This window comes from Apodemus sylvaticus, chromosome 7 (genome assembly GCF_947179515.1).
Source record: "Apodemus sylvaticus chromosome 7, mApoSyl1.1, whole genome shotgun sequence".
NCBI classification, from domain to species: Eukaryota; Metazoa; Chordata; class Mammalia; order Rodentia; family Muridae; genus Apodemus; species Apodemus sylvaticus.
Genome location: NC_067478.1, coordinates 7,988,167 through 8,004,299, shown reverse-complemented (window position 1 = coordinate 8,004,299; position 16,133 = coordinate 7,988,167). Strand labels below are relative to the sequence as shown.

The following is a 16,133-nucleotide window of genomic DNA, read 5'->3' as shown; positions in this document are numbered from 1 at the left end:
TTCAGCCAACTTCACTGTCACATGCGTGGCCCTGCTTATCTAAATGGGTCACAAACCCAAAAGCCACGTACTCCCCGAGTAGGGGAAGGACAGGGGTGTTGGGGGGAGATAGGAGAGACCGTGAGGAGGAAGCAGTCAGGATACAGGATGTCTAGTACAGAACTGCCAAATAACAAATTCAATCCTCTTAGGAAGAAATTGGGAGTTCTTCTGTGCCCTGGAGGCGTCCTAGGCATTCCATGAATAATGGGGTGAGGGGTGACTGGGACTCTTGACTTTGTGACAATGCCTAGCAATGCCCTCAGCAGGGTAACTGGTGATGTTATGACCACAAGCATGCTCACTCGCACCATCATTAAAATCTTGGAAGAGACATGTTTTCGGCAGTTTTAAAAGGTGACCAATGTTATGAGTGGGTGTGTCTATGGTAACCCTCACACGTACCATAGACATACCCAGTCCCCACTCCCACACATCCCATGAATATACACACAAATGTATATCTTCACGGATACTATAAACACACACCAAATATAAGTCATTAATAATTAATTGGTTAATTAAGTAGGAGTCAGAGCATGAAGTATGCAATAGTAGCTGGGATGATCCTCAGTGGTCTGGGGTGTAGGCTTCAAACCTGTAGCTGTTTAGCAACAGAGTGGTTCATTTCCACCTTCTGGTCGTATCTACCCTGTTTTGCTGGGCAGTGGTGGCACATGCCTTTAATCCCAGCACTTGGGAGGCAGAGGCCGACGAATTTCTGAGTTCCAGGCCAGCCTGGTATACAAAGTGAGTCCAGAACAGACAGGGCTATACTAAGAAACCCTATCTCAAAAACAAAAACCGACAGAGAGAGAGAGAGGTGGGGGGGAGACCTTTTCTGATCTATGCGTGTTCTCATGAAATAGATCTGGGTGGCATTGCCGAGTATGTGGACCAGGCACACAGAGACGCTGACCTCAACAGAGAAGGGAAGCCATCTGGTCTCCCAGGACTTAGAGAGAGAACCGGCAGAAGGCTGAGCCAAGGGACGTTCAACTGGAGATGGGTGCAGACGGATTAAAGTCAAGCGTGACGGGGAGAAGCCTGGAGGGTCTTCAAGAGGAAGTTGGTGCCGTAGCTGCTTAACTGGAGAGTAAAGCTAAAACCAAGCAGCTCTGCAGTTCGCCCCACAGGGCTCTGCTGTAAATAGCGTCTCACTGAACGGCCCCGGATCACAAGTCAGCCGGATGGAGTGGAGCTCTTAAGCAGCATAAGGCTGACGTCCAGGCAGTGGGCAGCTTGTCATTCTTCTGTCTTTTGTCACATACAGTTCTGTTAGCAAAGGTTTTTATTTATTTATTTATTTATTTATTTATTTATTTATTTATTTATTTATTTATTTTAAGTGAGGGGAAAAAATGATTGGAAAGGTCAGCAACTTAGTCCTGAGAACTATTTATGGGGACAACGCTACTTAGGGGCGTTTATCACGGACAGCAGCTACGATCCTGGAGCATGAGAATAGCCAGGGTTTAAGAACCGCCTTAGGATCGACTGAAGTACGGAGGAGGCCGGTGAGCCGTGGCTCCCTCAGAAAAGGTGAAAGTCCCTGTCCAGAGAGCTGGTGACATTTAGGGAGTCCTTCCTGAGCGTCGGCCAGTTAAGTTCCTCAAAACAAGATAAGAAAATTGGAAAAAAGAGGGAGGATAGGTCAGGGAGGGGCCTCAGTGGCCGGAAGTGCTTGCCACCCAAGCCTCGGTCCCCGAGCTTGGTCTCAGGGCCCTCTGCGGAAGTAGAGAACTCTCTGGAATGAATTATACTCCTGCTCTACATGCTCGCCATGACCTGGTCTCCTCTTCCATATGTGAGCAAAATAAACAAATGGATGTTTCAGGAAGAAAAAAATCTATATTTACTGGGTAAATTATGTAAATAAATGAATCTTTTTAAAGGCAGCAATACTGAAAGATTGAGAACTAACTCCCCAAACAACTACCATTAATTTGTGAACTTGTTGGGCGTGCACACACGCAGCACTGAGTGTGGAAGACAATGCCACACGTTTTCAAGAGATGACACGGTTCAAAGAGCCCAGTGGGGATTAAAGCCAGCGTGGCCCCTTGATCCCCAGCTGGGAATGAGAACAGCCATGTGGACGATGACCACAGAAGTCTTCCCAGCAAGGGCCATGATTTTTAAAAAGTGCCCGGCAGGGTTTGAGAGAGTTACATTCAGCTCAGAACCGCATAACCTGAGGGCTTCCAACTGTCAGTCAAATGCCCTGGTTTGATTTTTCCTTTTTACATATTTTGTGAAGTGCATGATATCAAATGACTGTTTCCTCCAAGCACTGTGTCTCCAGAGACTAAAACGTGAACAGGATAATAGGGTCACAAGAGAAACACTGAGAGCTGTACCTACGCTTGGAGACAGAGATGGCTGTGTGGGTAGGGGCGTGTCTGGAAAGTGTGAGGACCTGAGTTGTGCCTCAGCACCACCACGTAAAACGCTGAAACATGTGGGGTGCGCTGGGGTGGGGGTGCATTCTCCTATTGTTTTCTTTTGTTCGTTGTTTCTTTTCTTTATCAGATCACTATCATTATTAATTTGCCAACAATGTATTTTGATTTCATTTCCTTAACTCCTCCTATAGCTGCCCCTCCCGCCTTTTCATCCCCCAACTTCATGTTCTCTCTCTCTCTTTTTTTAAAAGATTTATTTTATGTATATGAGTACACTGTAGCTGTACAGATGGCTGTGGTTTCTGGGAATTGAATTTAGGACTCTGCTCACTCCGGTCAACCCTCATCACTCCCGGTTAACCTTGTTCGCTCAGCTCCTGCTAGCTCTGTCCCAAAGATTTATTTATTATTAGAAATAAGTACACTGTAGCTGTCTTCAGACACACCAGAAGAGGGCGTCAGATCTCATTATGGATGATTGTGAACCACCATATGGTTGCTGGGATTTGAACTCAGGACCTTCGAAAGAGCAGTCAGTGCTCTTAACCGCTGAGCCATCTCTCCAGCACACATGTTCTCTTTTTAACATTTTTTTTTTTTACTTCAGGGTATAGGGCAACCACTGGGGTGTGGCTGAACTACCAAGAGTCATACCCTTGAAGAAAATGGACCCTCTTTGCCCCCACAAGCCATTAGGTGTATGCATTTATGATACAAAGCTAGGGAGGTAGAAACTGATGGGTGCCTGGTCAACTAGGCTAATGAGAGACCCTGCCTCAAACACACAAGGTGGATGGTTTCTGTGGAATGGAAACCAAGATGTCCATCTTTGCACACATGTCCATGTGTACCTGCACACAGATTTACACACAAACACACATACACACACACACACACCCCAAAATATTTCTACCCTATGTCTAACGAACCTAAACAGAAATGCAATTACAGGTCTCAGCAGCTCCTCCCCAGCCTAAAACAGAAATCTAGAAGCTGCCAGGCCATGGCGATGTCTGTGCCCTCCAAGAGTATTTTAAGGAAAGTGGTGGCGCAATCTCTGAAAGGCAGCAGAACACTAATTATACCCACAGGCTTCCTTTCCTTCCCCAAGGCACACAGACAGACTAAAGTCCTTCTTGATTTTTCTACCTTGGGAAAAACCTTCCTGACCTGAACACCTCACTCATTCAAGGGAGGATCAGAACCAAACACTGTCTGTGACCAAAGAAAAAAAGGCATCATCACCAAACCAAGGGCGGCTGTAAACCTACTACGACCCTGGTCTATCACTCACATGCCTGCTGCAGGGAATTCTCAAAATGACCTTGGTGGCACACTCTTAGTTTTTCTTTAGTAATAGTGAGTTTAAAACTCCAAGGAAACAGTGGGCTATGAGGATTTGGGTTGTTTTCTATTCGGATTAGTTCGGGAGTTAATAAATGGTTGCTGAGTCAACCTTGGTAATTTTCCCTATTAGCATAAAGAATGACATGTTTCAGAGGGCCAGCGAGGTGGCTCGGTGGGGAAGGTACACAAACGGGAGAACCTGAGTTTAGATCCCCAGAAACTATATAAAAAAGCCAGACGTGAGAGATGGAGAGATGGCTTAGTAATTAAGAGTGTGGACTGTTCTTGCAGAGGAGCTGAGTTTGGTCCCCAGCACCATTGTTGGGCGGATCACAGCTGCCTGTAAACACAGCTCCATGGGAACCTGATCTCTGGACACCTGCATCCATGTACACACACACACACACACACACACACACACACACAGGGATAAAAAGCAACAAAGCAAAAGAACCTCTTCTAGTCCAAGTTTCATCACAGATATAAACAAGTCCCAATGAAGCCAGCATTCAAGCTGGTCCCCAGACACCGTCCTGTGCCTGGTGCCTCCGTCCCCACCTGCTGGCTGTGCCTCTGATCTCAAAATAAGGGTCAGTTCTGGGTTACCTTTCATTTAAGATCAAGGTCCTTTCTCATTGGCGCAGGGAGGCAAGCGATGAAGGGCTTTAGCTGTGCCTGAGGTAGGGGCTGCGGAGTGAGGGAAGGTTTCTGTTTAGTGAAGCCATAGTGCACACTTTAGTCTCTGTTTACAGCTGGCAGGGAGGGGGAGGAGGCATTCTTAAATATGTCTCCTAAGCCAGTGAGTGAACCCTACCATTAGGCACAGTTTTGAGACTGGAGGAAGGTGATGTTTAGACATTTTAGAGGCACTCTGTTGAGAAACTAATGCATGATTAAGAACAGGAACTTTGCTGTGTGGGCAAATGCTTACTTAGAATTATTAGCATGGTATTCTACAAATTATAAATGCCACAAATAAAAACCCTTACAGAAAAACAAACCGTTCTGTCCACTGGTGGCTTGACAAATGTCTCTGAATATTTCTCTGATATTTTTTGCATGCTTTTAAATCATCTTTTCCCAATGATCTTGTAATGCCTTCTGTTGTAAGGGGAAAAAAACCTTCTATTTATCCTCTAAGACCCAAATCGGAATTTATCGCTTATGTATTTCCAAATTTATTTTCACTTTTATTCATGTGTCTGCTTGGGTATGTGTCTGCGGATGCAGAACCTGTGGAGCCAGAGAAGGGTGTGGGATTTCCCTGGAGCTGGAGTTGCAGCTGATTGTTAGCTCTGGAAGTGTGTACTGGGAACTGAGCGCGGGTGTTCTGGAAGAGCAATGTTGGAGCCATGTCTTCAACCCCATTTTTTTTTAAACTGTCCTCATAATTCATTCTAAGTGGTGCCATATCAGCATTTTGGCTTGCCGTCAGACTTAGGAAAACCATTCAGCAGGAAAGCAAAGGCCTTGCAAGGCTTCTTAAATACTGTTTGCACCGATGATACTTATTAGTTACAGTGCAAGACCAGGAAATGTGATAAGACGAGGAAGGTCTTGGAGGTTGACTTCCAAACGGTTCATGGCAAATCTTCCACGATCTGCCATATGTATTCTTGACTACAGGCTACAGTCTTGAACCTCCCAAGGTCTTCCCAATACGGCACTGGTCTTACTGAAGCTACCCAATGTCCCTGAGTGTAACTCCTTCTCCACCTTTCAGCTGAGAATTTGTCTTTTGCAAGATACTGTGCATTTTCACCTAGAGGCTATTGTCCATCAGGCCTGATATACACAGTACATAGCTCAGGCCTGATTTTAGCTCACTAGGGAAATTAAACAAGATAATATGCTTTAAATGCTGTTGCAGCAGAAACATATGGAATATACCATTGTTTCTCTTAACTCCCAGAGTCTCCCCTTATATTGACTAAGACAGTCGAGACTCAGCATACCATAAGAAGCCCAGGTTTAGATCCCCAAACCAAATCCTTCAAAAGACTTAACACATGTGCTGCCTAGTTTTTATGTCAACTAGACACAGCTATAGTCGTCTGGAAAGAGTGGCCTCCATTGAGAAAATGCCCCCACCAGAGCGCCGCCCTGTGCAAGCCTATGGTGCATTCCCTTGATGTGGCATGGGTTAGCTCATTGTGAACAGTGCCAACTCTGGGTTGGTGATTCTGGGTGCTCTAAGAAAGCAGGCTGAGCAAGCCGTGAGGAGCAAGCCAGTAAGCAGCACTCCTCCATGGCCTCTGCATCAGCCCCTGATTCCAGAGTCCTAAAAGCCTTGAGTTCCTGCCCTGACTTTCCTCAGAGAGGAGCTGTGACAAATAGGTGTCTTCCTTCAGCAGCTGCTTATGGCCACAGTGTTAACCACAGCCACAGAGACCTAAGACATTAGAATTAGGAAACCTACTTTGAGAGAGGTATGGCAAGTACCTAACACACTGTGGGGACTCAGCATGTTCAGGCATGGGATGATCTCAGTCACCTAGAGCTCCTGCCATGGTTAGTAAATCTGAGGTTTGTCCATAAAGACCTCAGATCCCTCCACTACCATGCGCCCAGAACAACAGCACCTCTCTGTGTGAAAGAGGCCGATAGAGCTTGGGAGGCGGAAGTGATCCTCCCCAGGTACCAGTGAGTGATCTGCCTCAAAGTAAATCCATCTGTTTAAAGGGTGTCGAGCTTTAGCGGATGAAGAGCCACTGTGGCATAGGTTAGACATAGAAACCGGCCCTTATTTTCCTGCAGACATCTGTGTTCAGTCAAACCTGCAGTTCTCCAGAAAGCATATTTTTACTAGTGCTGTGCCTGAGAGCTGAGGAAAGGGTTTAACTTCCCTAAACTGTCCTAAAATCCCCATTTTAAAAGAACACTTGAGAAGCCGTGGATTGCTCAAATGAAATATTCATGACACCAGAAAAAAAAATGCATTCACCCTGTGCTAATCATGTCCCTATGCAAAGGAAATGAAACCAAGACTTTGGAAACTATGGACGCTGCTGCCGCAGAACAAGCCCAGCGGACCAAGCTCTCTCGTTCCCTCAACAGAACTGCCACTGTATGAAGCTGAGTTTTCCTCACCCTAGAAGATGGCCAGGGTCCTCGCTCTCATTAATGGGCATGTTCTCTGCTCCAGGGAAAACAGGATGCAGTCAGCAGATGCAACCTTTGCCCAATTCTTCTGCAGAGGAAGGCGGCTCATTCCCATTCTCTAACCCACCCAAACACCGGAAGGCCCAGGAAGAGAATGCCATGAACCAAAACGGCTAAAGTCACAAACCAAGTCAGCATGCTGCTGGGCCAAATGAATCCTTGTGCCTTGGTTGAGAAATACAAACTCCCAGTATTTGGAAGGCCTGATTGAACTGCAGAAGTCCTTCCGTGCTCAAGGACCTTCCCTGGGAAAGGGGAGCCCTGGCTGACATCCTGTCTTCCTCTCTGTGGCCTGTCCCATCATGAAGAGATGGAGACAGGGTTCAGTAGTTAGAGCACGGCCTGTGCACACAAAGGACCGAGTATGGTTCCCAGCACCCACACTGGGCAGGTCACAACCACTTGTAACTCTGGCTCCAGGGCGTCTGACGCCTTCTTCTGGCTTCCACAGGCAACTACATTGCACTAGTATGCAGATGTGTATATGCACACATATATACAAATAGAAGTTTAAAAGCAAGACACTGAAATGGAGAACTGTATCTTCAAAAGAGTTCTCTCTCCTCTTTTCACCCCACTTCTTCCCTCCCCTCCTCCCCCTCCCCCCCTCATTCTGTATACCCTCTAATGCAGTGCTTCTCAGCCTTCCTAATGCTAAAACTGTTTAATATCGGATATGCAGGACGTCTGAAACTTGATCCCAAAGGGGTCACAACAATCAGCTTGAGAACCACTACAGTATAAACTCTAGTCCAACTATGGCCTTTACAATATAGCCCAAGCATCCTTGCAGATTGAAGAAGTGGGTTTGGGGTAGAAAGATTTGGCAATCCAAATACCTCAAACATGGTCGGAAAGGGAGCAGAACAAGGATTAGAAATCTGAAGAGTGTCCCCACCCCACGGGCATGCCTGAGTTGGATGCCCTTGAAAGTCCAGGACATGCTCATATACCAAGTTCATATTTTAGTTGCAATGCTGAAAGTATTTGAAAGAAAATATTTCATCAGATAAAGAGAAGGAGAGCCTAGATGCCCCACCCTCCCCAGATACTATCTCACCGTTCACAGGCCTTGCCCTACAGCTAATTCCTTCTGACGTTTACAGCCCCGGCCCACAGATGCCAGTTCCCCCTTCAAAACCTAGCCAGGAAGCCAGAGGCCAAATCAACTGCAGCCAAGGGGGCAGTTGCTCTATGAAGGGAATCTAGATATTCCCTCAGTTGGTAAAGCGCTTGCTCGGAGTACACACAGTCCTGAGTTCTATCCCCAAACCACACAAACCAGTTATAATATGGCATAACTGTAATCTCAGTGCTGGGAGGGCAGAGGCAGGATGATTAGGAGTTCAAGGTTAACCTTAGCTACACAGTGAGTTTGAAAACAGCCTGGGCTTCGAGGGCTGACAGAGGGGGAAAAGGGGAAAGAGAAGGGCGCAGGCCAGAATGAGTTATAGTCTGTCAGGTGTTATGTAAAAAAGAGACCTCCATGCCTGAGAGATGACTTAGTGGTTAAGAGCACAGGACCTTTGGAAGAACTGACTGTTCTTCCAAAGGTCCTGAGTTCAAATCCCAGCAACCACATAGTGGCTCACAACCATCCGTAATGAAATCTGACTCATTCTTCTGGAGTGTCTGAGGACAGCTACAGTGTACTTAGATATAATGAATAAATAAATCAGAAGAAGAAGAAGAAGAAGAAGAAGAAGAAGAAGAAGAAGAAGAAGAAGAAGAAGAAGAAGAAGAAGAGGCAGAAGAAGACGTCCTCCCCCAGCTACAGGCTGTCAGATTAGCTGGATCAGAGGTAAATTTTTCACCTCTGCCTTCACTAACTCAGGTCAAATATATTCTGCTTTGAACCACCAGCTGTTGTCTGAGCCCCGGACCTATGTGATGGTCCTGTATGCTTGGAATTTGAATTTTGCAATAGACTTCAATGTACTATACAACACATTGTGCAATTGTACAATAAATACATATTTATTGTATTATACTGAACATGATGCGGCTGAATTGCTAGCACTTATAGACGCCTAGGCCACCCTGGTTTTCCTACTGTGGCATCACTGTCAGGCTGGGAACTGTAAATAACCCACGGGCAAGACACTTACGGTTCCTGTCTTGGTTCTCTGTGGCACGAAGACCATCAAGAGGAACGATGCATATTTCCATGAAAAATGTCCTTCTAGCACAGAGGACTATGTACAATGAATATGCATAAGGAGAAATACAAAATGAAATAAAAAATGATAGCAAATCGTAAAAGTGCATGAACCAACCGGGGGTGACCCACTGAGGGCATCTGAGGGGTGAAGGTTCCTCCACTTTCAGATATGACATCTCTTTGACCCCGTAAGCTTCTCTATGAAGACCTATTTACACAAACACACACACACACACACACACACACACACACACACACACACAGCCTCCACCTATTTATGAAATAGAGAATCGTAAGAATTGTCTTTCAGGTCTCTTTCTATGATTAAATAAGTAATGCCACCCCTCTTCCTAACTGCACTTCAAGATAAGCCCAGGCATCCCTGCCGCTTCCTAAACCCCTCAGCAAACCCCACCCAGAAACAAGGTGATCAATCACTCTCTGGTCCTGTCAGAGTTGACAGGATCCTGTGGGAGGAAGAACACACTGGGAACACCAGGCTGCTACTGGTCATCCCTGGGCTGGTTCTGAAAACAACAACTTCAGCCATCCAAAGATCCACGGGTGCAGAACACAAAACCTTGCAGAGAGTCTGGGTGAAACTTTTATATAGCACTTGGCTGAATATGCAGAGCCAGGGTCAGGAAGTACAGATCCGCACAGCCTATTTTGAAATGCCTCAGTGGTTTGCATCTGACCTAAATAATCCCCAGGATGCTCTACGATAGAGAGCCAATTTCAGAGGCACACACTTCCCTTAGATACACTGCTCAGAAACCAAAACATAAAGCCTGGGTGGGTAGGAAACAAACAGTCAATTCAAGATGGATGTGGCAGCTCATGCCCGGAGGAGCAGTACTTGAGAGGCTAAGGCAGGAGGATTGCTATGAGTGTGAGGCCAGCCTAGTCTAGATTCTAGGTCACAGAATAAAACCTTGTTCTGTGTTCAAAAACAAACTGAAACACGCACACACACACACACACACACACACAAACACACACCATGTCAAAACCTGAGTATCAATTCAGCATTATATTTTTTGATTACTGTCTCCTTTCTACAGTCTTTGAGAAAATGAAGGAAAAAGAGGGGGAAGAGGAAGAAGAGAAGGAAAAAAAGAAAGAGAGAATATAGCATAACATTATAGCATAATTTTATAGGTGAAAACTTCGCTAAGGTGTCATGGTTTTGCCGGCTCTGTAGCCATTTAAAAACTATGTCATAAGTCAAAACATCTTTTTCTATCTTTGGTCAGATTATAGGAACCAATGTCATAGCATAGAAATAGCCAAGGCTGGGCCCTGAGGTGCGGGGCCCTGAGGCCTGGCTATTAAAGCAAAGGCAGTGCAGGCTGAGGGTGGCTTTGCCCCAGGACTTAAGGCCAATGGGGCAGTTTAGTGAGAGCCTGCTACAAAAATGAGACATGGAGATATACTGAGTCCTGGGTCCAACCGCAGACTGCAAGAGTAAACCAATAGCCAAGTTCATTCAGATGCTCTGGCCATCCAGACCGAACACCCAACATAGCAGGAGGCTGCCTGGGTGTTTAAGCCTGTGCAGCAGTCACACTCCGCCACAGAGGGATGAAGGAAGATCGGTTCACCTGAGTCCTTCCTGAAAGAGAATGTGCTGTTGTCCTGGGGCAGCCCTGGAGACCAGCCTCTGAGTGACAGACCTTGCTAGTCCCTGAGCAGCTGCCAGGCTCAACGGACTAGGGAATCACACAAAAGTGATTGCTCGCTGTGTTCGGAGCTGAGAGAGGAGAGGAGGGCCTCTTGGCTCACGTGGTACATTCAAAGCAGGTTTCCTTAGGAGGCCCAAGGAAGGTCTTCAAAGATGAGAAAAATTAGGCAGATAGGTGTTCCAGACAGAGGCAACAGAGAGGAGCAGCTGCCTAAATTGAGGCCCAGGATACCCTAGTGGCTCTCAACCTCCTAACACTGTGACCCTTTAACACAGTTCCATGTGCTGTGGTGACCCCTGACACACACACACACACACACACACACACCCCATAAACATATTTCATTGTTACTTCATAACCATAACTTTGCCACCGTTATGAATCATGATGTAAATATCTGATATGCGGGAGATATGATCTACATCTCTGGCCGGGGTGGGGTGGGGGAGATGTCGACCCACAAGTTGAGAACTGCTGCTCCAGGCCTTGGCGGGATGCAAAGTCAGAAGGAGTGGGGTAGGTGAGGCCTTTGTCAGGTGTGACTGAGAGTGTACAAGGACCAGAGCCACCTGTGGGGCATGAAGATGGGGCTAAGCCCTTGAAAGGATTTGTTTATTCCATCTTCCCACTGGTGCCGGAGGATTCCTAGGCCGCCCAGCCTGCAGGGGAGAGGCAGGATTGTAACCCAGGACAACCTGATCTTCAGTGTGTGGCTCTCAGTCTACCCCAGCCCATGCCACAGAAAGACAGGCTGGACATGCTTGGTCCAGCTTGCATATGAATAATGAAGAAGAACTGCGGATCTTCTACGGCTAGTCGACCAGGCAGACAGTAAAGTACAAAGGCAGTTAGGAGAAACTCATGCAGAGGCACTGAGACAGAAGCAAACATCCAGTGTGCACCTCCTCTTGTGCATTCAGCAAAGCATGGGGGGATGGGTTAGGGTATGGGGGGGACTGGAGTAACCACACGGGACCTAACAGTGTTCTAAGCCCCAATGTGTCCTGTGCTCTGTCTGTCACATGATACAGGGGCTCAAAGAAACAAAGTGAGTAAGAAAGTAACAAAGTGAGTCTCTTGCACTTATCTGGGGTAGTGTCCTGAGTCTATACATCCCCGTTCAGTAAATACCCTTGAGAAGGAAGAATAATAAGGCAGTTTGGAAGACAGTATTCATAAGTTTCCATTATTGATTGGGAAAACAATTGTTTTGGGGCAGAGGACCTGAATTCAGTTCCTGACATCTACACTGGGTTGTTTACAACCACGTGTAACCCCGCCCCCCTCCAGCTCCAGGGGATCTGAGGCATTGGGACTCCACAGGCCCCTGAATACATTACACTCCCCTAAACACACCCACAGCTGCCACACACAACGAAATGAATAAAACCGAATTTTTTAAATAGTTATTCATAAATGTAAGGAAAACTGTAAAGAAAGCCGGTTGAGGGTAGAAATGGGAAGAAAGAGGAGGTTTGGAGGCCACTGAGGACCTAGGGAGGGTGGCCATTTAATAGGGAGTCCTCAATGCGGGGCGCTTAAGTCAAAACAGGGGCCGCAAATTATAGCCCTGGTTAGCATTTTCTGCATAATCCACTTGTTAAAAACAAGATGTTATTAAAGGAAGTGCCCTGTGGCTGAAAATGCACCTTATGGGAAAAGGGGGGAGTAGGCTCAAATGATTAAAGAACTAAAGATTTTTGGTCCAGGACCTGGACAGGTGTGAGGACATCCTTCGAGAGCCTGTAGGGACTGGTGGTCCCTGTGACACTAGGACCAATGTTCAGTCCCCTGTAAGGACTCTCCCGTAGGCATCTAAAAAGTCAAAAGCACAACCGTGTCTTCTGAAGTCTGATGCATCCAGGGTATGTTTTCCCCTAGACCTCACTCCTGATCTCTGAGCACTTAGACGCATGAACATACTACATCAAAAACAAGTATTTTAATGTGTGAGGCCTACAGGAGGGCTCAGCGGGTAAGCTCCAAGATCTGAGTTCACAGGTCTCCAATGGCAGAGGAAGAGAGCCAACCTCCAAGATACCATAGAGGTCCCTTGGTTCCTTCCACACAGGATCGAGAGGCAGGCACGCGCGCATGCATGCACAAAATAAATAAATAAATTTTATAAATTAAAATTTGTCTGTTTCTTGTCAGCTGTGGAGATGGCTCAGCTCGTAAGTCACTTGCCATGCAAGTGTAGGGACCTGAAATCAGATCCCCAGAACTCTGTAAATAGCCAGGAGGATGTATTGGTCACCTCTGGTGCCAGCACCCAGGAGGTAGTCCCTGGGGGAGGGATTCCAAGGCAAGTTGACTAGCGGGACAAACCCACACCGTGCACTCTGGGGTCAGCTAGAATCCTTGCACCATCTAAGGAGCCTGCCGTGGTAAATGAAGTGGAGCTACTGAAGAAGATACCCAATATCAACCTCCTTCATTCACACCCATGAGCACCCAAGAGTGTGCCCACCCTATTCCAGAGCACCCTCACAGAAACATGAGGAAAATAAAGCTTAATGTGTGTGTGTGTGTGTGTAAATTTCTCTTACGCTGAATCGCTTGCTCACCTGTCAGGCTGGTAAGCATTAAGATGTTTGTTTGTTTAGGGCTGACTAGGACTTTGTAAAGAATCTCCTTCCTTCCCTTTGTCTCTTGCATTAAGGTATCTTGAGAAACATCCTCACAACATACCACTATGTCAGAGAAATCCCGAGACCTTTCCCTTCTGGGGAAACTGAGAAGGCAAGCAGAACTCCACACAGCCTTTCCCTAGGAGCCGTCTTCCAACTTTAAACCATCTTTAAAAACTTTGGCCACATGGATACAACTCAAAATGAACTGTCCAAACATTTTGGAATCGCAATTCCATAAAATGTATTTATAAAAAAAAAAAACTCTCCGTTTTATAAAACGATTTAAAGCCCAAATTAAAAAGACCCACCAAGCCAGTCAGCTAATTGTTTAAAACTGTGTATAAATATGACTCACAAGTTACAGAGCCTGGAATTCAAAAATCACAAATCTTAATCTTGTAAACAAAACCCAAATTGGGCCTTTAGACTTCGGTTCTTCCCCATCTTAAGCAAACATTTTACGTACACAAAAGGGAGGGTGTCCTTGTGGATGGTCTTCAGCAAAATCCAGTGTTTTTTTTTTCTTTAATTTTTTTTTCTTGTGTGTATTTATGTGTGTTGGGGTAGGGTCTGTGTGCATGGGGAGGGTGACAAGGTGTCCTCTGTCACCCTCCAGTGAGTCTTTGTCACTCTCATCGAGTCTTTTTCGGAACCTAGAGCTAGCCTGGCATCCAGCAATTTCTAAGGGGGTCTCTGGTCTTCACTCGCTAGCGCTGGGCTGACAAAGAACCACACCCAGCTTTGCGATCAGACCCTTGGGGATTTGAACTCCGGTCCTCAAAGCTTGCACAGCAAATGCTGTTAGTCACAGAGCCAAATCTCCCAAGTCAGTTTTAAGAGGGTGGGGTAACATCAGAGGTAGTTGACCATTCTGGACCTGCACTTTAATGGGAACCAACGATGCGAAAGCCGACTTCATGAAATGGCAGAACTAAAATCCTAGTAGGACTTTTACTGTTTTCCTTTCCGTGGTTCCTCCCTTCTGAAATAGTCCACTGCTGTTTGCAACATGATCCAAAACTCTTAACCTCAACTATTGACATCTGCAAAGAGCTCTCTCGCACCCCACCTCCTCACCCCCCAACACACACACACACACACACACACACACACACACACACGGCCACTGCATCCTCTGCATTTCACCCCAAATGGACCCTGGCCATCTCTTAGTCACCGGGGAAGGTCACGGAAAGCCAGTGATGAGAAGAGTGTAAACTTACACAAACTGAACCACTAAGTTGTACAGAAGGGGAAACTGAGGCCTGGAGTCGTGTGACTTGCCCAGATAGTGGCCCTAACTACAGATAGCTGCAACAATTCTAACTTGAGAGTTAAAAATGTCAGATTTTAAATTTCCCAAGCAAGTCCTTAGGAAGAAGCCCTAGTTCCTGCTTTTCCCCCCTTAACTACCACCCCTGTGTTGGGACCTGGGGGGCAACCTGGGTTAGGTGTTTCCACTGAATGCCAGCTGCTGAGATCTTTAATTCTGGGCAGCACCCCTGCAGTCCAGCACTTAGTAGGCATGTAGTAAATTTTTCTCAGCCATCAACCTGCCCATCCTCACTGGGTCCCCATCCCAGCAGGCCAGAAAACAGTGAGGCTAGAGATCAGTTCTTTTCTCTAACTTGTATCCAGTTAGTCGCGGCCCAGAATCCCCCCCGAGGTGGCAAAGCTGAGGGCTGAGAGTCTGGCTCGATCGCGGTGTCTAGGGCAGAAGGCGGCCCAGGTGTGCAGCAGCTGGGCGGCCAGTCCCCTGCGGATGCTCCTCCAAGTTCCAACTTCTTAAACTTCCCTTTCCGGGGGTGCAGGCCCCTCGCGGCCGCCTTCGCCTCTCGAGCGCGCACAAAGGGGTCAGGAGCGTCCCCAAGTTCCCCGCAAGTGGACTGTCCTGCTCTTTTGCGAGAGATCTTCCCCGGATCCCCGCGGGCCCGAGCCGACTCGGGCCGCTACAAACTTCCCGTTTCCGCCCTCGCACCACCGGGTCCCGCGGCCGACTGTCAATCGCTGCCTTAGGGGCTGGAGGAGGAACGGGGAGCCCTAGTGAACCCCCAGCGTTGCGCCCCGGCCACTCACTCACCCGACTTGGGAACGTGCGGCGGGATCGTGCTGGCGATGCGCGTCCACAGCACGATGTGCAGCGGCCACAGGCCCCGGAGCAGCCCCCGACCCATGGCAGCCCCCGTCGCTCGTCATAGACCGGCCCCTGGGGCGCCGCGAACCGAGCCTCGGGGACCCCGGGCTGCGCCTTTACTCCTCGCCCTCTCAGGATGCGGGCCAGATGTGGCCGGCGATCCCGGGAGCTCGGAGGCCGGGAGGAGGCCCCCGGCGGCCGAGGAGAGCTGAGCAGGAGGCTGGGGCTCCGTCCCCCAGGCGAGCGTGTGCGCGCGCGGGGGGTGTCGTCGGTCGGTGCGCGCGAGTGACTCACTCATCAACTTTACCCGGGCGCCGAGAGGGAAACAGGAAACTCCTCGCCAACAGCTGGGCAGGACCTCTCGCCGCCCAAGAGCCTTCCAGCTCCGGCCCTCTCCTCCAGCTTCCAACCCTCGCCTTCCTCCGGCCGCCAATCAAGGCCGCTGGATTGGACCTTGCCGGGACCCTACAAACTTTGAGCTGCCCACTGCCAGCGCTCCCACGCACCCCCACCCCACCAAGTCCCGGCTCCAAGTTCAAACTCAGAAGTGACTAAGCGCACGTTTCG

General features: G+C 47.8%; 1 protein-coding gene and 1 non-coding gene across 3 annotated transcripts in view; one reads left to right on the top strand and one right to left on the bottom strand.

Moving 5' to 3' along the window:
• Tgfbr2 (transforming growth factor beta receptor 2) overlaps positions 1 to 15,819 on the bottom strand; it is an 87,304-nt gene extending 71,485 nt beyond the window's left edge. The window contains exon 1 of one of the 2 annotated variants that reach the window (XM_052187046.1): positions 15,513 to 15,819. In XM_052187046.1, coding sequence (XP_052043006.1) covers positions 15,513 to 15,606 — 94 coding nt within the window. In that variant the 5' untranslated portion in view covers positions 15,607 to 15,819. The remainder of the gene's footprint in view (positions 1 to 15,512) is intronic. The other variant, XM_052187047.1, reaches the window with a different exon arrangement.
• Trnastop-uca (transfer RNA opal suppressor (anticodon UCA)) lies at positions 600 to 683 on the top strand. The gene has a single exon. It is a non-coding gene; the product is annotated as a tRNA-Sec (tRNA).
• Positions 15,820 to 16,133: the final 314 nt, after the last annotated feature.